At 41.5% G+C, this 20,227-nt stretch overlaps 3 protein-coding genes across 7 annotated transcripts; all 3 read left to right on the top strand.

The window, feature by feature from the left end:
- Positions 1 to 889: 889 nt before the first annotated feature.
- Positions 890 to 6,232, top strand: rgs18 (regulator of G protein signaling 18). The gene is made up of 5 exons (XM_071523240.1): positions 890 to 1,081; positions 1,629 to 1,733; positions 1,934 to 1,995; positions 2,771 to 2,937; positions 5,394 to 6,232. The coding sequence occupies exons 1-5, from the start codon at positions 960 to 962 to the stop codon at positions 5,646 to 5,648; spliced, it is 711 nt and encodes a 236-aa protein (XP_071379341.1). The 5' UTR covers positions 890 to 959; the 3' UTR covers positions 5,649 to 6,232.
- A 4,401-nt stretch (positions 6,233 to 10,633) lies between these two features.
- rgs1 (regulator of G protein signaling 1) lies at positions 10,634 to 12,303 on the top strand. Of its 5 annotated transcripts, none has more exons than XM_071523261.1 (4): positions 10,634 to 10,725; positions 11,045 to 11,124; positions 11,227 to 11,393; positions 11,711 to 12,303. In XM_071523261.1, exons 1-4 carry the CDS (start codon positions 10,715 to 10,717, stop codon positions 11,885 to 11,887), a joined length of 435 nt encoding a protein of 144 aa, XP_071379362.1. In that variant the 5' UTR covers positions 10,634 to 10,714; the 3' UTR covers positions 11,888 to 12,303. The 5 variants fall into 5 exon arrangements, with proteins under 5 accessions (XP_071379362.1, XP_071379360.1, XP_071379361.1 ...); XM_071523259.1 differs by having other exon boundaries at positions 10,656 to 10,824; positions 11,040 to 11,124; XM_071523260.1 differs by having other exon boundaries at positions 10,656 to 10,824; positions 11,064 to 11,124.
- A 2,505-nt stretch (positions 12,304 to 14,808) lies between these two features.
- rgs13a (regulator of G protein signaling 13a) lies at positions 14,809 to 17,185 on the top strand. Its single transcript, XM_071523237.1, has 5 exons — positions 14,809 to 15,002; positions 15,123 to 15,182; positions 15,278 to 15,339; positions 15,458 to 15,624; positions 15,742 to 17,185. The coding sequence occupies exons 1-5, from the start codon at positions 14,920 to 14,922 to the stop codon at positions 15,925 to 15,927; spliced, it is 558 nt and encodes a 185-aa protein (XP_071379338.1). The 5' UTR covers positions 14,809 to 14,919; the 3' UTR covers positions 15,928 to 17,185.
- Positions 17,186 to 20,227: the final 3,042 nt, after the last annotated feature.

Raw genomic sequence — 20,227 nt, forward strand, 5'->3', positions numbered from 1 at the left:
TCTCCATCTGCCCCAGAATGCATCTATTCCCCATTGCTCTCTGCCGTGTCACAGTGAGTTTGTCTTTCTCCATTAAGGCTCTGATGTTGTGGAAAGAGCCGAGCCCAGACTCTGCGCAGACACATTTTATTATTCATTACATTTCATTCTCTCTATCTCTGCAGTGTCTGGCCTAGCTGCTGGTGCAAGTGGAATCACAGACTAACCCTGCGCCGCCTTATAGGCTACTGTCTAGAACCCCGCACTTCAAGAAGACTGCGGTGTCATAATCCCAAAATTAAGATCAAATGTTTAATGTTGTGTTAAAGCCATGGGTAATTTTGTTGAAGAGGGTGATTACGATTGTTCATTTTATGTCGAATTATGACCTAATTATTAAATCCCCTGCCTCAACAATCCTGATGTGATTCATATATGACAATTTCACCCACATAATCCTATTACATCCATGAGAGTCTGTATAAACATTAAAACAACCTTTAAACCCCTACAATCTGTATAAAAAAAACTCACAGGAACAAGGCTATGTGTGATTTCCAGATAATTTTATGATGTTATCAGCACTATGTTGCCTGGGTTATGGGGTCAAAAGTTGCTTCAGTACATTGTTCTGCTATGTCAAAAATGTGCCTAAATAATGAAGTTTTATTACCCATTACCCTTTAATGGACAGCACAAAACAAACCACTTATGTGTGAATGAGTGAAGCCAATCGTGTCTTTTGCAAAATTCAAAGTAAACAGTTGACAGGAAGACAGAAGCCCAGGGGGGTTTTCTCTGTCACTGATGGCGCTGTAAGCAGTAAGTGGTTTCCCCGTGGCAGGAAGTAGAGCAAAAGGTATGGGAAATGAAATGCGAACAGGGTTTATAAAAGATGAGGCGGCTCAACGAATGAGGGGTTAAAACTTGTCAGAGAGCGGCTTGTGGCCTGGTGTTACGTACGCCGAGCACACAGCAGCATGGAGACGCTTCTTTTTCTATTTCCTCAATTCAACTTTCTGGCCCCAAAGGAGGAAGCGTATTTCAAAATGCTTGGCCCAGAAGACTTGCAGACAGCAAGGATGAAAGACGATACTACCAGGTTGGTGTGTGAAGTTCATTTATTTTCAAATGCCTTCTTCATTTGGAGAAGGGGAAAGTTTTCATTTTGTTTTTTATCACTTTTTTTCAGCCAGAAATTTCAGAAATGTCAGAAATTTGAGTAGTGCAAATTTTGTATCACAATAATAAGAGATTCAGCAACAGTTGCTTGCTATATTTCTAAGTTATATTGCATAAACCCATCACTGTAGATGTGTACTGTTTGTGTATATTGTTGTACCTTGTCTGAGTGTGATTGAAAGCCACTGGCGCTGCTAGACTTCTCAAGGCTGCTGTCATCAACAGCCTCCCCGCTGAGTCTCTACTGACCTTTTGTGAAAATGTGTGCATAGTTGGCTTTTATCTTGCAGAAGTATGACAGAGAAGCCAAAAGAATTGCTTATTTTGTAGGGCATCATGTGAATCACTTTATAAATGTCTGTGTGAGAAGGAATTCAGTGATAAATTGTTGATTCGGAAAACAGCGCTCTGTCTGAGTTGCACCTGCACAGACAGCATGTAGACTTGATGCACATTTTTCTTTGCAGACTGAAAGACAAGGACAGGAAGAGCCGACTAAGCCTCTTTCTCACCAAGTCAGGCTCTCATGAAAACGTCAGTCCAGATAAAAGGGCAAACACAGCATCCAGCAAGTGAGGCAAAATCCAATATTTTCATGTGTAGGCAATGTTATTTTGCAAATTATTTTTTTATTACCCTCAATTTCTGAGAAGTTCCATGAATCATTGCACACTACAGGAGACATGGGATCTAGACTTCTCACTAGACAAGAATCCAAAACATTTTTGCTGCACCATTAGGCAACAGCTGACAAAATCTCTGATTTTTGCAGTATATCACCGGAGGCAGCTTTGAAATGGAGTGACTCCTTTGAAGAACTGCTGAAGCATTCAGGTCAGATTATAGCCCAAAATCTCTCAAATCACTGTGGCAAATTGCTGTCCAAAAAGTTTCTTCCTCTGTCAAACAATTTGCTGTATTTGAATAGGAAACTGTTGTTTTGTGGAGCGCCATGGGGCAATAAATGGTTAATGGAAAGAGCAGCGGGGGTTTCACTACATCTTTTTATGTTGGTTGGCGTAGATAGGAATACAGAAGCTGCTCAACTTCCTCATAAGCTCATAAGTAGCCTTTCATTGCCACATTGAAACATTTTAAGCATACAGCTCTTCTGACAATACTTATTGAACCCTTTGTGAACAAGGCTTAATAAAATAATAATAATAATAACATAGAAACCTGGGGATTTGGATAATTTTTTGGTCTAAAATGATTGATAGATTGAACAATTTAAGTTCTGACAACAAAATATCAGTTCTGAGTCTACAAGTACATTGGAGCTGTATAAAGGTTTCTATATATTTGGATTGTTTGTAGACATTGTACATCAAGCCCATTTTTAGTTACTATGGGATGAGAACGTTAAGCCTATTCTCCATTTACACATCCTACAACACTCCGATCTCAGAGAAATTCCAGATTTGGTTTTTACCATGTAGTATAACAGCTGCCTGCGCTATGTTGTGCAAATCCCATTTTCTTTGCTGGCACCACCCTAGTAACTACCCTCGCAGTTCTGACCAACACACCCCGAAGCGTAAAGTGGAACCCAGTGAACGCACACAGTGGTTGACAATAACAGTGTGTCTCTCGCCTTCCTCTGATCCAGATGGGGTGGAAACCTTCTCTCAGTTCCTCCGGACAGAGTTCAGCGAGGAGAACATCGAGTTCTGGTTGGCCTGTGAAGAATACAAGACCATTGACTCTGAGACCAAGCTGCTGTCCAAAGCCAAATATATTTATGCTGTCTTTATTGAATCGGAGGCCCCTAAAGAGGTATGGACACGGCATGATTACTGAGCATAAACTATACTATAAAGCTGCCATGTTATGCTGCAAAACAGGCTACAAAGTGGAGCTGGGAGGCTGGAACAACACCGGTTATCTACCATTGTCTTACACAGGCTTATTTGTCTCTGAGGGCCGTGGAAGGTGTAAAACACAATAACAATGGATGAGTTTCCACGTATACTGATGCACTGCGTAATCATCAGCCTGCAGCAGGTTGAAAACAGTCATCAGGAGCATTGCTTGCTGAGGTCATGCGTGCAGTGCAGGCGCCGCTGCAGAACAGGCCGGGTTATTTCTGTGCAAGCCGGTTGTGGTTTCAGAGGTTCCCTCGCCCCCTGCGAGGATGACGCGACCACCATGCGATTATATGCTCTCAGGGCCTGAAAACAGATGTGACCGTTAGACGTGTGTCGGGTTTGGGGTTTCGGCTTGCCGCTACAGAGCTGGAGAGAGGGTCACCCACACACTTTCAGTCTAAGATGAATACATGTGTAAATATGCAAAAGATAAGAGTCTTTGGAACGTCCTACAATAACATGAAAGCCTATGCCAGTTCGACTGATTTCCAAAGAGATCAAAATGTAAATCGATGCACCTCTGGAGAAACATCTTGCACACATACAGACTTCTGTGCTGCCCATGATGGTGCTGGGGTATTTACTAATGCACAAGAATATCTTGAGAGTGGTTGTCATTATTTTTTGTTGCTGTGAGCTATCTAAGTAGCTTCACCGCTGCAGCACACAAGTCTTTTCAAGGAAGAATATTCACTGAAAGAGAATTCACAATGTGTGACTCCATGATTGTGATTGGCTCAATCAGCATCTGTGAGCACAAACAACTCTCTCCCAAAACTAGCAGCCAGAAAATCAACTCTTTTATCTGTGATGTTATCAAAGACACTTTTTGGAGGCTGGCTGTGTTGAGTCGTTGATTGTTTGTCTGAGGCTTAACACCCAAACTAGCTTTATATTGTGTAGCACTAACAGTTCAGACACACAAAATGTACCCAAATCAATCAATAAATCTGAGTGCTGTAACAGTGTCCGCAAAGTCACTCCTGTTTGTGTTAATAATCAAAGGAGCTGCTCTCTTGATGACATCACAGATTAGTCTTGGCTTGTGTTGCGTTGCGTCCGATGCATCCAACGTCATCATTCACCTAGATCCAATTGCCATACCGTTCACTCCATTTTGCAAATGGGAAAAATGAACAAATAAGGCGACAACAACACATTGTTTCTAGTGGTATACTATAAAATTATTCAGCTTTTAGCTACATGTAAATCCTAAGAAATGTTTAAATTCAAATAGACTGTTTCTGGTGATTTAGTTAATATAAAATAAATTAGATATCCACATGTGCAATATGCGTCTAGTATTTTCAGTTTTACGGTAACTAACTCGCTAAATGTTAAATGACATGTTGCCCAGATTGTGATGATTTACATAAATGCATTAGGACAATATTACTGATGCATAAACAGTCCAGAACAGCTGATGAAATTAGAGCAATGGATAATCAGAACTCTGTGGAGTTGGTGCCCTCTGTGTGTAGCAGGTAGAGCGCCACTGCAACGTGACACTGATGCTGCTTCTGGTGCAGCTTCTCTATACTTGGTTCCTTGTGGGAAACGATCTTCCCCAGGCTGTCTTAGAGACAACAGATTTCTAAAAAAGCGAAAAAAGCATCCTTAAAGTTTGAGATGGACTGTGTGCTTGACATTGAGCATACGTTTTAAGGCACATAGCTGTTCATTTTCTCATCTGTTTCAACTGGCTCTGTACTACAGACTTCTGATGTGTTGTTCTCGCAATGAATCTAGGGGCTTCCCATTCGTTCTCGTCAGCCAAGTCACCATTTGATGCATCTTCAGTTAGCAAGAAAACCTCTGGGATCTTTATCCATCCTCTGTCCTTGTGTTCTTTTGTTTTTGAATTGCACTTCGGCCATTAGATACTGTGTCAAATGCATCATGGAGGACACAAAAACACACAAGAATGCATTATAGATACATCGCAGATATAGACTAAACTGTGCAAAATCATGTAATGGAATTCCATGTGTGACTGCTGTTAAGTGTGGAGTCTCAGGTATTCTAGCACAGTGGTTCTCAACGTGGGGTCCGGGGACCACCAGGGGTCCTTGAAGGGGTTCCAGGGGGTCCCCAGCAAACTGATGAATTGTTAAACTTCACCAGAGAATGTAGAAGAATGACAGTTTTGGTCATAGTTTCACTGTTATCTCTCTACCTACAATACAAAAATCATATCTAACAATACAAATCAAATGGGGGGTCTGTGGCTCTAATGTGGACTACATTAGTGGTCCTTGATATGAAAAAGGTTGAGAATCACTGTTCTAGCAGATGTGACTGACTGTTATTCTGCATGCTTTCTCGTCTTATTCTTACTTTGTCATGATCTTACCTCTCACTCAGGTCAACATTGACTACGCCACCAAGACGGACATCCAGAAGAGCATAACGCAGCCCACCAAGAGCTGTTTTGAAGCGGCCCAGGTTAAAGTCTACAGCCTGATGAAAAAGGACTGCTACCCCAGGTTCCTGACCTCTGACATTTATCTGCGCCTGGCCAAGCGGAAGGCCCCCGGAGCCACCATGTTCCGCAGGAGGTCACGCTCCTGTGTGTTCAACGAGAGAGGTGAGGCCACAGCTGAGTCTTCAGCCTGGTAGTAGTGGCATTGCAGCAGGTGTGGAACAATCTGCTTTTTTAACCTATTTTAACTCCAAAAGTAGCATGTTAAACTACCCACTGTCTACATCTGAGGCACTGCACTCTGAATCTTGTGGATACAACTTTTACTTTTAAAGTATTTTCTCCAACTTTGCATGATCCATGACAATATCACTGCTCAAGTGACTCTATAGCTACTTACAGTAACCAACTAACCATACAGACAACCATACAGAGACTTGCTTAAATCCCCCCCTCCCCCAATGTCCAACCCCCTCCAGACTCACGTGCAGTGAAAGCTGTAGCTATGGCGACTCCAAAGCACTGCAACTTTTTAATGAAGGCTGTACTAAGGAGATGTTACATTTCTGATATCAATTAAAATATTCCGTTTCCAGAGACAGAAAATGCATAGATCCTGTCTGAATACTAATATGACATTTTATTAATTACCATAATAACTGTTTTTACTGTTTTTCACTTTGCTACCATTGTAACCTAATAATTTATGTATTATAATGATCATATAAGTGTGGCTTTGCTGTTGTAAAATGTACATAATCTGTGGAGTAATTATTCTAATAAACACTTTCTTACAAGAAAGTCCTTTGGTGTCATTAATTAGTTTGCAGGACCACACCTAAATGTGATGGATGGAGCCATAATGTGTGCATATTACACCAGTGGGTAAAAATGTGATAATTTGGAACTCCTTATTCCAAATCACTGAAAAATTAATAGACCTTATCAACTGACTACCACCACTCTGGGACAGAATTATTCATGTTATGGTATATGTATGCACGGCCCATATTTCTTACAAAGACAAATATGTAATAATTTCAATCTGTCACTGATCCCTCTGAGTTTGCCCCCCAACCTCCTGAATATATATGCAGAGGGAAGGATGTGTTCCAATACCTTACATACATGTGTACAAGCATAACGCTGTGTGGGCTAATGCACACACACACACACACACACACACAGGGCTGATTTAGCTCATTAACACACATATCAGGAGTTCCAGTAGCCTTTGGAGTGATGAAGCCCAACTCAGCCCAAGTTACTGTCATTCTACAAAAACCTGCATGGAATACCTTACAGTTCACATTAATTATGCATCAATGTAGAAGGCACTGGGATGCATGCTGCAATACCTGCTGTCTCCTCGCACAAATGGTCCGAGAGTGGGGAAAAAACTTAATGATGTAGTAACAAAGGTAGGGGCTCAGTTGGCCTGCCAAATTCATCACAGCTAAAGATTAGTTACCCGCTAAGAATTTGTTGCCAGAATTCTTTCTTATTTCTTCCCATTGGTATTTCAATTTGTGACTCAGTCTGTGCTGAAAGCCTCTGAAATCAGCCAGAAGTTAAACATGTTGCTATTAATAAAAAATTCCTTCTGAATTCAAAGCTGTGTAGACCCTTTGAAGGGAAACAAAAGAGTACTTAAACCGAGTTTGCCTGGGGATATGAGGGTTGTATTAAAAGATGAACACCAGTATCCACAGCGAGTTTAAGGCAAAAGGACTCGTAATAATGTGGTTAATAGTGGACATTTACGCAGAATTTCTCAAACAAATGGATTTTTTAGTAAATGACTCCTCAATCCCGTCAAATGGCCGTCGATTGCTTTTGGATCATGTTCAGCTTCTTGTTAGGACTCTGGTGATGGATGATTTACTACAGTTTATAATATTTCTTCTTAAAAAGGTGAAAAATGATCAGTAAAATCAATTAAAGTGCTTTAAAGCCAAACCAAAAAGTCCCTACCATATTGACACCTGGTTGTGTAACACTTAGACTGACACCCTTGGGTGCAGGTTCCCAAACCTTTTCATGGACCCCCAGATCAAGTCCCCCCAAAAAAAGCCATCTCAGAAGATTTTTGTTTCCCTGTCTCTACCTGAACCGAATTTAGTAATAGATTTGCTGACTTGGCTCAGAAATTGAGTTGTGAAATTTCCACTTTACAAATCCATTGGCACTTGACGCGGAGGGCCTGCCACAATATTGACAGAACTAAATGGATTACAGTGCAACTTCGCTCTGAAGGCCAAGTTATGTTTGAATATCTTGTGGTAAGAGAGTTTGCCCCGCTCATCCTACACACAATACCTTCCTGTTTGTTTATGTGAACAAATGTGATATATGAACAAATCTTCCCGCCTGACACTTTCCCTCCGTTCTGGAAGTGGCCACAGCTCAGGACGTCTCTCCAGGGATGAACCTGCTTCAAAGAAGAGGTGGCAGGTTCCCACTGGGAGCGAGTAACTCGGAGAACAATCTCTGCAGGCCTGAGGCTAAATACCACCCAGACATTCATATTCGGCCTGTGAGGCAGGATCTGTGTCAGCTGCATGGGACCTGGAGAAACACGATCAAGAAATGAATTATTTTTACTTCAAAAATAACTATTTTGCTTAACTAAATGCCACACACAAATACTGATGTCATTTTTTAGGTCTATGGCAGGCCGTATGGAACATGTATAAAGTTTGTTCTATTACGATATAATGTAAAAATCGATTCCCGGCGCTCAATTTGATTGTGATTTCTCACTGTGTTCTTCAGTGAGATTGAGTCTGGGATGCCCGTCCTGGAGTCTTTCTGTTGTGTGATATTGTTAAGGGCCCCAGGATATTAGACGGAAATTACTGTGAAACGGGTGAAAATAGGTAAAAGAAAGCGAAAGGGTCACTTCAGGTCCTCCACTGCCCACTGCTTTCATAATATCTGTCTCCAGAAACAGAGAGAGAGAGAGAGATGACAGATGCGAAATTTGTCTTTCTCATTATACCAAATGCATGCTTATTGAATTCATTTCAGCGGTTCAACATTTGATTTAAAGTTGGGAGATTAGGGATTGGGTTAGATCTTAAACCTCCACCCCTCAGTCGGGGGTCTAGAGCGATTAGCAGAGCAGGGGGACAGCATCAGGGAGGTGTGTAATAGCGACAGGGGCCCTGGAGAGGACTTACAGTGCCACCTTGTGTATGAGCAGGAAAATGCTTCCAGTGAAACCATCATTTGGTATCAAGGCAAGGCAAACTTTATTTATATAGCACATTTCATACGCAAGGCAAATTCGATGTGCTTCACATAAAACACAAAAAATACATCATTTGTCAGGTAAAATGACATTATCAGCTCATAAAAATGATATTAAAAAGAAAGAAAGAAAGAAAGAAAGAATGAAAGAAAAAGAAAGAAAGAAAGAAAGAAAGAAAAGGTAAGTATCACTGTGAGGACATTGTCTCTGCCTCTAGCCATTCACATCATGTTATGAATGTATAGATGTGAGTGTGAAACAAATAGAAGCTCTTCACTCAAGTGAAGCTCTTCAGGTTTGCAGTGAGTCCTTTTGTCCATTCGGGTGTGAATGAATAAAATCTGATGCATGAACATGAGAGTCTAGGCTAAATCACAGCAAGAGAAAGCAGCCTGCATGAAAACAACCTACACAGCCACGGCCTTTTTTGAAAAACAAATTCCTTGACTTGGTGTGTCTACACACATGCAAAAGGGATGGCCCGGGTGTTTTCCATCACCTGTTGATTTGCATTCTGGGTTTGTTTTGTTTGTTTGCACATTACATCCCCACCAATGATGAGGAAGGTCAGGACAGGTCAAGTACTCACTCTGGACATGTGCTCATTATACTGCACGAGCGCACTGTGACCCTCCATGTGACATGACCTCTATATCGCTGGAGGAGCCAAAGAGGACGCTCCTCCACATAAAGCTTAGTCATGATCGTATGGCGTCTTACATGGCTGACAACGGCTTAGCGTGTTCTCTGGCAAGTCACAAATAATCTAAATCCCCACACAATCTTTTGCTTGTGTGATCTATTTTAAATCAAAAGAATATGTAATCATATGTAAATCCTCTTATAGAGATAAAGCAAAATGCACTATGGAATAGTAAGTTGTGTTTAATGTACTACTTCAAACAGCATCTAAATAAAGACTAAATCATCAAGTGATCTTGATTAAAACAGTGATAAGTGAGCATCAATGGGTGGAATAAAAACGGACAAATAGGGATGACAGGATGAAAAGGACAGAACAGACATAATGTGAGAACTTTGCCTGACAGCAGCTGCTGACTCAACTTAACCAATGATTACACCACTATGAATATGTCGGGGGAAAGATTCAGCTAATTCAGATCTTTTATCTCACATCTTTTTTTTTTTTTTTTAGGAGAATATTAGTCTTAGTTTGCCAGACTTGTGTACACACAGATCTTTCTGTAATTCAAAGCCAATGTACTGATTTGCACCACAGTTTGACTAATTTATGAACACACGCAAAGTTTCCGTCAGATTACATCATCGTTTTCACAGCGGAATCGCAGCCTTTCAGTAGAAGGGTCAGTGATCGTCTGCAGTAACTAAAGGCACAGCATGAGACAGAGTGTGAACACAGTGTTCGTTTTTGTTACCTTAATGAATAAGGGGCACAGCAGATTGGCAAATGCCAGGATGTAGGGTCTTTTTTCATTAGTCACACATTTGTTTATGGTCAGGATCTCTCCCGGAGACTTCCTGACCATTTAGTTAAATGTTCTTCTATGTATGTCACTTGGTGCTGCGCCACAGCAGGTCATTTTATTATCATATTCTTAATGATATTCATAAGAAATCCTAATTTCCTATTATAGTTCTTATTTAGATACTCAACTGGTGAATGAATACCATGTTTGATCATCAGAAATGCCTTGAAAAATCCTGCTTTAATGTTTGTTTGTTTTTTAAATGCCTCATATCGATGGGTGACATTCATACTGATGAACACAGTTTTGGTCAGGGTGCCACAGTCAAGAGGTGAAACGACGGGACACTCCTTAAATCACAGCACAGCTCTCTCTCCCCAGAGGAGATGCCCCGTCTCTCCCAACAACAACACTTTGCATACTGATTTCCATATGTTCCATTCATGTTGGGGGGCCTCATTTAGATTTGTCCAGTCACTTGACTCCCTCATTTCCAAACAATCACAATCCCATCTTCGCTCTGGCAGGACCTTATCTCTCTCCCTTCTCAGAGGACGTGGAGATGGCGATAAAGTGAGTTACTGCATATTTGATTCCAGGGCCTTTACCATTTTCAGCAGGCTACAGCTTACAGCAGCAATGTGGAAAATACCAGGGAGTTTTGCACTCGCTGTAAGTCTCACCGTTGCATTGTACCATCTATTATTATTTCAAACAGGTTGAGTTGGTAGTGGCGGAGTGGAGTTTTGACAAATCGCCTCAAAACATGATGCATGACATAATTGAAATGATTTATGATTTTGCATGCAAATGTGTTTTATGAGAGGCATGTGTTGTGTAGTTCACAGATAACCGGGCTAGTGATAGATCTTGATGCTCTTTTCAAGGGTAGATTGTGTTGCTTTCCCAAGGACCCACTTGAGGATGTTGAGACATGGGGCGAATCTGTGGACAAACTCCTTGGGTGTAAAGGTGAGAGCTACATATATATTTACTTCATTGATACTTAATTGAGCCTTATTGCCTCTCTCTATATATGCTCACTACCCACTTATCCTCCTCTGTCGTTTCCAGCTGGACAGATAGCTTTCCGTGAGTTCCTGAGGTCGGAGTACAGTGAGGAGAACATACTGTTTTGGCTGGCATGTGAGGAGTACAAAAAGATCAAGACCATCCCAGAGATGATCTCCTCTGCCAACAGGATCTACTCAGAGTTCGTGCAAACGGAGGCGCCCAGACAGGTAAAGATAACTGACTTTTCAAACCCAAACAGTCAGGACCTAAACCTCTCATGACAGCCACGGACCTTCTGGGAAGTTAAAGTTCCAACTTTGCAAGTACATTCAAGAGGTTCACTCAAGGGCTTGATTTTGATTCTATAATAATAGAAATAAAGCTGTGCATCTGTGCCTTTCATGTTGTTAAATCTACAGACTTTCACCTCAGCTGCACCCAAGTAGCTTCTGATTTGTGAAGTCAGAGCCGACAGCATGGAGACAGCACAATGAAGTGAGCGAGTTAACATAAGATGCCCCCGGGCGATATTGTTTGATTTCAGATCAACATAGATTGTGGCACCAGAGAAAACATAACCAAGAACATCTCCCAGCCGACCCTGACTTCGTTTGATACGGCACAGAAGCTCATCTACAGCCTGATGGCCAGGGATTGCTACCCACGGTTCCTAAAATCTGACATCTACCAGGGACTGCTGAGGAGAGCAGAGTCAAGGTGACTGTTTCAAACCGGCAGCCTCTCAAACAGGCGCGCAAGATCTTCTCTCAAACTCTCATCTACCGCTCTTTGATTCCAGTGTGGATAACGGGTTTATGCCATACCATCCAGATCTGTAGTGTAGCAGAAATAGCTTTTCTCTACCTGTGTGATTCAGTAGTCAGTTACAGCTCAAGAGAGATTGAGGCTTGTATTATACTTTATCTCTGTAATTATGTTCAGGTAAAAAAAATTTAAAAAAAAATGAAAGAGATTGTGCACATAATTCTTCCCTGATCATGCTTTTCTATCCCCCAACCATGAATTTAATAATAAAACAAATTCCTTATTGTAAATAGTATTATCACCATTTTCTCCAATCAGATTTGGTTATTCAAATATAAATTCTAAAATGTTCTAAGTAATTCAACTTTCACATGGAAATAAATATATGAGTCTATTGTTAAACTTCTGTGTCAGGTTTGGATTCTGTCAAATGCAAATAGCCTGTTTTAAATGATCCCTCAAAATGATGAAATAGACTCAGTTGTACTTGATATTTGGGTGTGGTCGTTTTGAATGTCATGCAAAACATGAAGTCTAGCCTGTGTACAAGGCTATGGTCAGTGGTCAAACAAACACCAGATGGCAACAGAGTCCTTCAAGCAACATCTGTAGATGAGAAGAAGCGACTGACACTGAAAAAAAAAAAAAAAAGCAACTCTGAAGCAACTTCCTCTGGCTTTGTGCGGTTTCACTCTGCAGTATCAGAACAGAAGTCGGGAGAAGTCGGGGGTGTTGTACGCCTAGCTCAATGGAAGAGGAAATGTATGAATCAACCCTCCCTCAAATTAGACCTGCTTGAAATACCAGACACAGGGGCAGGGGTGGGCGCGCTTCTGGAGGCATTTGGTTTCATGGTTTTATTCATCATAGAAAAGGATTCAGAACTGAATTTTGAATCTTGTCTAATGAAAATGTCTATATGTAAATATCCTTCCGAAAGTGTAGCTTGTAAAGTACAGTGTTTGTAGATGAACCTGGGCAGTATTAGCCAATCAATTTTTACGTTATCACTTGTAGTTAGGACATGATGAGTGCTATTTCACATGCTTACATAACCTATGTAAAACATACACGGCATGCAAATACAACCAAAAGAGAGCACCATATTAAACTCACACAGATTCACAAGAGAGGTTAACTGTAGTGCAAGTTATTGTTGGGGGCGAGTGGGAACTTGCGTTAATAGAATATGAAGTAATACTTTAATTTTTCATCGGTATCATACAATTTATGAATAATCATCTAAAAATACTCTACATCCTGAAATGACAGGGCTCTGAGCTGGAATTCCAAAATAGAGACATCCTGTTTTTTGAATGATGTTAAGGCGTTCAGTATATGTATGATGCCTATGCCTAGCAGCGATATTGTTTTTCCTTCGCACATATGGCCCTAATGTGTTGTCTGATGTCTAATTTGTTTTTTCTGGTGTATGGAAAGTGGAAGTAGGAAGAGCTTGGTTTCTCACATGTGACCCTGCCAAGCGTTAGGTGAACATTTTGTTCTGTTTGTTTTGATGGCACTGAATGTACGGTAGATTTATTTTCAGATGTGCTGCACTAACGCTTTGCTGGGGCTGTTCTGTCTTCTGCAGACTTAACCACAACTTCCTCTGGTTTTGACAACTCCTCTGGTTACATTCACCTCTTTGTGGGTGGAGGGTAATGTTCGTTAGATAGTGTAAATGAAAAATCTTGTTTGAAAACCTGCAAGTTTAATCTTATTCATACACTGCTGGTTATGAGGTGTAGCGAAGAGTAGCTGACTACAACTGCGTCATATGGTGCTCAGGGCGACAGCAGTTAATGGAGGAAACGCACACACTGGTGTTGTGCCGGATAAAAAAAGAGTCTGTCGGTTTCTGTCACCACAATGTCAACAGCTGCACATCTGAGCGCCAAGACTAAGTGAAGTTTCCAGTGAAGTAAACTGAGATGAACTTTAAGATATTGTGACAAATAACACCTGGTTCAGGTTTGAGAGTAACTAAGTATTTTCACTTGCTTTGCTCAATATTTCCAGTTTAGGAATGTTCACACCTTATACCTTTAGTCATTTCTAACCCATTACACTGAAGAAACCTGCAGCTACAAACAAGGTGTGGCACACTGAAGCTCCTTAGCTTTAACCAGTAAAGAGTATTGAGGAACGGTCCCTCACACTGCAATACGAGGGTATCTTACTCAACACTTCTTCATTAAAAAGCAACAATTTTCAATAAAACAGCAGCAGAAGAAAAATAAGACCCGGACATAAACAGTGAAATCTTTGCTGATAAGTCAGGGAACTTCTCAGCTTCCTTTCTTTCATACTATTTTCATGACGCTACTTTTATCAGTTATCATGAGGATGATACTGCACTGAATGTTATGTACTGCAAAGAGGCAAATTTATGTGTCATTCTCTTCCTTTCTGGGTTGTTTGGTCTGTGATAGTTACATCAAAGTCTGTGATCTACTCATCAAAAAGCCTGAGTAGATAAATTCACCTAGGTTTTATGACAGGATGTGCTGAAATTTCCCCACCGCTAAGAAATAACTTTCACTTTTAGTTAAGAAAATGTTTTCAAAAACTGAAACAATGGCACTGGTTCTTGAAGCCAAAACTGGAGCAAAGAGCAAAGCTGGGCATTTGCCTATCTGCTGTTGAATTTTCCACTGGCCCCATTTGCATCCTCAAGCTTTAAACCAAACAAGCGATGACCTGTGCAGGTTTCAGAACAATACAGACAGACAGGCAGACGCAGCGGCGGTCCGAGGCAGCTCGCGTCATCCGCAACTTCCTCTATTTCTGCGGTTAGTTCAGAATGATATGGTGACGCCACACACACACCTCACAGCAGCCTTCTCCTGCACTATATATGTCGACGCTGAGCCAGTTTGACGCACAGATGCGCAGTGGCAGCCGAAGGTCTCACAGCCCACTGAGAGAGAAGCCCAACGTACACGCAGAGACGTACACAGAAACCCATGCTTCTGCCTCTCCGCCATGCCGAGTCTGGTCACATCACCGCCGAGGGAGCTGCAGCACCTCAACATGGACGCTGAGGACAAGAAGAGGATAAAGGCCAAGTAAGTACTTTATTTTAACTGATGGCACAGTGTAGGTCAACCATCAAGTATGAGAAGAACAAGTCAGAGGATTCTATCGGTTTGTGTCCATGTGATTCACCTACTCCCTCTGTGTTTCAGGGGAGGAAACCTAAAGTCTCGGCTGCAGTGCAAATCCTCTCAGGCCTCGAAGGCTGAAGGGTGAGTGAACAAAGTCACTTCAGTGTCTGAAATCCCTCCACGGAAACTCTAAACATCCAATTTCACACCTGAACCCGTGTATCCCTTTTTTGCAGGCTTTTGTTTGACGAGATATCCCAATGGTCGCACTCCCTGGAGAGACTTCTAGCGTCAAAATGTAAGATATCAATACGCCGTCCCAGAAGTTCTTACGTAACTTTGCCCTTGGAGTTGATGAACACAGCCAATATTCTTCTTCAACACTGACTAATTGTTGCTCATTTGTTCCTGTGTAGATGGCATTATGACATTCCAGGCCTTCTTGAAGTCAGAGTTCAGTGATGAAAACATTGAGTTTTGGCTGGTGTGTGAGGACTATAAGAAAATCAAATCTTCCTTCAGGATGTCCTCCAGGGCCAAGAAAATCTTCAAACACTACATCCAAGCCGATGCTAAGAGAGAGGTATGTACGGTGTTTAATATTACAGACAGATTTATACACACACACACCACCACCATCACAACCACCACCGCTTCTTCAAGTATTCATAGCTCCTCATTACGTCTCCTCTGCCTCCAGATTAACATTGATCACAAGACCAGGGAGCTGATCAGGCGGAACGTGAAGGCACACGCCACAGTGTGTTTCGACGAGGCCCAGAGGATCGTCTACGGCCTCATGGAGAGAGACTCTTACCCCCGTTTCCTCAGGTCCGACATCTATAGGACTTTACTGGACTCCACATCGGGACAAATTAAGGCGTGAGAGAAAACACCAGAGACGCTGTGTTTGTAGAGGCTGGACTGCGAGGCTGAGCGCAGCACTGGACTGCTGTGCGGTGCGACCTGGGAGCAGCTGAGGGGAACGCGTCAGGGTGTTTGCTCATCCTGGGACCGCTGGTGGTGATTCTTCAAGACGTGACTCAAGTCATTTTCAACCTGGACCCTCTTTTCCATCATGCAATTCTGACCAAACTCTCATGAATTGCTACCAAGCTACTTACAGTCCCACAGGGATAATAGACACTTCAAAAATCAACCACAAAAGCACCCAAAGTATGTCTTTTTCAAAACACTGATTGCCCATTTTGTAATGAGACAAGCCAGTAAAAAGATCTAAATGAAAATGACCTAAAGTCATGCTTTTCTCAAACAGTTTTGATGCTACCTTGGCCATTACTTTAGCTTACCTTGTTTACTCTTTGCTGACTGCCTGCGGCTGCCTGTTTGCATGCACCGCTGTGTAAAGTAGCACAAAATGATCATAGACAAACTGAAAATGAAATATAGTCCTATGCCTGTCTCATTACTGAGTGAGTGTCAATACATGCTTTGGGTGCTGTTGGGGTTGATTTATGGCCCTATAGGACTGTATTAGAGAGCAGAACAAGCAAGAGGTGAAGATAGTGAAGTAACTGACAAGATTTTGGTCTGAATGGTATGATGGAAAATGATGGATAAATGGCCGGAGTTATGCTGCAATCAACATTCAGGGGCTGCTGTGATAGTAAATGCCTGTCTGGGTTTGTCTCTTAGGTTTCTCACTTACCTGGTGAGAAAAAGAACATTCTGAATTTTGGGGGGGCAAAAGACTTAGCAGAGATGGAAAGATAATAATGTGTGATTGCTAGGGACTTTCTGTTCAGAGTCACCAGGAAGTGTGTGTGGTGCAAACAACACCTTCCACACAGGGCGAGATGCAAGGGCGTGAGCAGGCATCTGCAGTTGCACATCTCGAGGTTATGGTTATCTCACTAAGGCAGTAGATAAGTAGTTACTAATCTAGCTGAGGATTTGTTTATGTGCAAAGTAATGTGTTTAAAAAGCTTAGTTCAGATGGTTCATTGCTGTAACATTGAAATAACCATGATACATTATAACATATCTGTTATTAAGCTAAATGTTAAAGAGGAATTCCACAAAGTGTGTGAAAACCTTGTGAATGTCAATATAAAAAGTATATAGATCTGTACATATTTAATAAAAAACATGAAAAATAAAATAAAAAAAATAAATAAGTGAAATGTACGGTTAAAACTTGTCTCATTTTACTGAAGGAATGTACAATGAAATGAAAATCTGTTCCCATGAAACAGACAGACAGACAGACACACACACACAAGGTCAGAATTTGTGAATTTTTGTTTCATTTCAATTTTTGTTGTTATTGACAGTCTTATATTCTATTCATTACCATTCAATTTCCTAGGAGAATTCCCTCACAGAAGGCTACCACCTATCCAGCATCTCTCCTTAGACTGGCCTTTGCTTCAAGCACATCTCACCTCTCTGTCAACCATTCAGCCTTTGTCTTACTGCTACCCTGTCTTCCATTTATCAGTATGGCTTGCCTGTACCTGTAATGCTGCAACCACTGTTTCCCTCAGAAATTGTTCTAGATGGGGTGGAAAAGCCCCTGAAACTGCCTTTACATTACTGAAAAGGCCTCAAAAAGTAAGCGAGGCGACAATTTCCCTGTGGGAAATCCATCAAGTTTCACACTGTTAAAGGTCACAAAAATCGAGGAAGCAGCATTGAGACCCAATTGCTTCACCACATCCCCTTTTTTTATCTCACTCCTCCTCCTCCTCCCTCCTCCTCCAATCCTTGCACTCGCGCACACAGACAGACACACACACACACATACACAGACGCACACACAAGGAATAATGCTTCTGCAAACACATTTGGGCTTCCATTAAATAATAGCCAATATGCTGTAATAAATTCAGTACAGTAATTTTTCTGCCAAAAGTGCTTTCAGCAAGGTGAGAAGGTCCTTTCTATTTTTCACAAAGCAGGTTGTTGGCTGTCGTTTCACGGAGATGCTACTGAGGTGTCAGACTGAGACAGTTGGACCACAGCCTGACTAGTCACCATTTCCTTGTTTGTATTAGTAACCAGATTCTCCTGAGATAAAATGGTCATATGACCGTGAAGCTGGCTGGTTGAGTCAAAAGAATCGAAACCTCATCAGAGAGACAGGATGTGCGAGTTTGTCATGCAATGTATGACATATATCTACAAATCACTGATGTAAAATATGCATGCTAATGACATTGGTAATATCCACTGTAATGCTGAATGTGCTTTCACAACAGAATAAGCACAAACATAGGCCTAAGAGTTTTATCAATCCATGCGCAGTACAGATACTATTTAATAACCCAATGAATTTTGGCGCTCATGAGTGTTGATGCCATGTCATGAGACATAAGTCAACCTCTTTGAACCACATGGGCTATACAGTAGGTCAATGGATTACTGTTCACTGCTGCTGCACCAGCTAAACAAAGGAAGCTTTGTTCTCGATGCCGTTTCAGAGGCAGATGAAAATGTCCCATAGCTGAACAATACGGTGTGGAAATTTCCCAGCAGATACAAATCTATTTCAGTAAAACATTAGGTTAAAACATTTTCCCCTGCGGCATGGACAATTAGATCACCATAAAATTAAACTACCACTTCTAGTCTTTGAGACCATCAGATATACTTTTAAGGCCTGTATTGACATGTAAGAATTTTTCTGATTTTTTCCAGATGGACTTACAAAAGAACAAAGATTACAATCAGGTGGCTTCACAAATGAGAAATTGAATCAAACACTGTTTAGCCCCATCAATGAACATCGTTGTTGTTGTTTTTTCCCCAAAACTTTAAAGATCTGCACATCAAATGTAAATATAAAAGTGTACCATAATTGAGTTGCTCTAAAGTAATGTGAATTTGTCATTCATTGTCTTTACCCGACTATTCCTATTCAGGGTCACAGGGGCTGGCGCCTATCCCAGCATGCATTGCGTGGAAAGTAGGAGACACCCTGAACAGGTCGCCAGTCCATCAGGGGGTTAACACAGAGTCAGTCACTCACTCACAGTCACTGATGTCTATGGACAATTTAGAGTCTCCAGTCCACCTGACTTGCATGTCTCTGGACAGTAGAAAACCAGAGCAGCCGGAGGAAACCCACGCAAACACGGGGAGGACATGCAAACTCCACGCAGGAAGGGCCGGAAATCAAACCCAGGGCTTTCCAGCTGTGAGGCGACGCTGCTAAACACTGAGCCACCCTTCTGCCCTCATGTGAATTCACCACTTGCAAATGAAAAGTTGTAAACTTTTTCCACTTGGCCATCAGCGCGGCCACCAAAGCAGTATTATGCAAAATTAACACATGATCAAACACATGTCCCAATTAACGCAGTGTTTAAAGCATATCATGCAAATTCAGGCTCTGTCTGTGTCTATACAGGGGTTGTTTAGTTTCTTATTTTAGAACACACACAGAGAACATGCTGCACGGTTTTATTTACCACATAATTTTATTGAAACCCTCATGGGAGTCACACAGCATACAACAGAGGTTTACTCTGATGGTTGGTGGAGATGATGCTGATGTTAAAGGGTGATGGTGACCCAGTCTAAAAGTTTCATTTTCTTAACACCAACGATAACAGACTCATATCCTGTACCCAGTGCTCTAATTTTGAGCGGCAATACTGGTTTTATCCAGCTGATGATGTAAATCTCATGCGGAAGGTGACTTGTGTTCTCCTGCACTGTTCTGTCTTTTCTGTCTGTTTACACTACTTCCTCAGCAATGTCCTAAATAATGAAGTGAGTAAACTACACAAAATGTCAATGTTAACAGGTGATATGGCCTCACAGCTTTAAAGTCTTATTTCTCCATAAAAGTGGCTGAGATAAATCCAGTTGTTTCCAGTGCGAATTCACTTGTTTCAGGAATTGTCTAGAGCAGTGGTTCTCAACGTGGGGTCCGGGGACCACCAGGGGTCCTTGAGGGAGTTTCAGGGGGTCTCCAGCAAACTCATGAATTGTTAAACTTCAGCATTATTTCATTTACAAGAAGTTAACACTATAGAGAATGTAGAAGAATGACTGTTTTGATCGTAGTTTCCTCTGTTATCTCTCTACCTACAATACAGATAGTCATGGAATTCTGGACAAAATCATATCTAACAATAAATATATTCTTAGATTTGGGTTTGAGAGACAATATCTCATCAAATGGGGGTCCGTGGGCCTAATGTGGACTAAATTAGGGG

The sequence above is a fragment of the Centroberyx affinis genome, unplaced genomic scaffold (assembly GCF_046629955.1).
Source record: "Centroberyx affinis isolate AG114_WGS23_722 - 3 ecotype Tasmania unplaced genomic scaffold, CSIRO-AGI_Caff_v1 ptg001078l_1, whole genome shotgun sequence".
Lineage (NCBI taxonomy): Eukaryota > Metazoa > Chordata > Actinopteri > Beryciformes > Berycidae > Centroberyx > Centroberyx affinis.

Bases quoted from the DNA above. Each gene is read 5' to 3' on its own strand.
- rgs1 (XM_071523257.1), top strand. From the start codon at position 10,947: ATGATTTTGCATGCAAATGTGTTTTATGAGAGGCATGTGTTGTGTAGT. The intron at 11,125-11,226 runs GTGAGAGCTACA...TGTCGTTTCCAG, and splicing joins CAAACTCCTTGGGTGTAAAG to CTGGACAGATAGCTTTCCGT. The intron at 11,394-11,710 runs GTAAAGATAACT...GTTTGATTTCAG, and splicing joins AAACGGAGGCGCCCAGACAG to ATCAACATAGATTGTGGCAC.
- rgs18 (XM_071523240.1), top strand. From the start codon at position 960: ATGGAGACGCTTCTTTTTCTATTTCCTCAATTCAACTTTCTGGCCCCA. The intron at 1,082-1,628 runs GTTGGTGTGTGA...TTTTCTTTGCAG, and splicing joins ATGAAAGACGATACTACCAG to ACTGAAAGACAAGGACAGGA. The intron at 1,734-1,933 runs GTGAGGCAAAAT...TGATTTTTGCAG, and splicing joins GCAAACACAGCATCCAGCAA to TATATCACCGGAGGCAGCTT.
- rgs13a (XM_071523237.1), top strand. From the start codon at position 14,920: ATGCCGAGTCTGGTCACATCACCGCCGAGGGAGCTGCAGCACCTCAAC. The intron at 15,003-15,122 runs GTAAGTACTTTA...TCTGTGTTTCAG, and splicing joins AAGAAGAGGATAAAGGCCAA to GGGAGGAAACCTAAAGTCTC. The intron at 15,183-15,277 runs GTGAGTGAACAA...CCTTTTTTGCAG, and splicing joins CAGGCCTCGAAGGCTGAAGG to GCTTTTGTTTGACGAGATAT.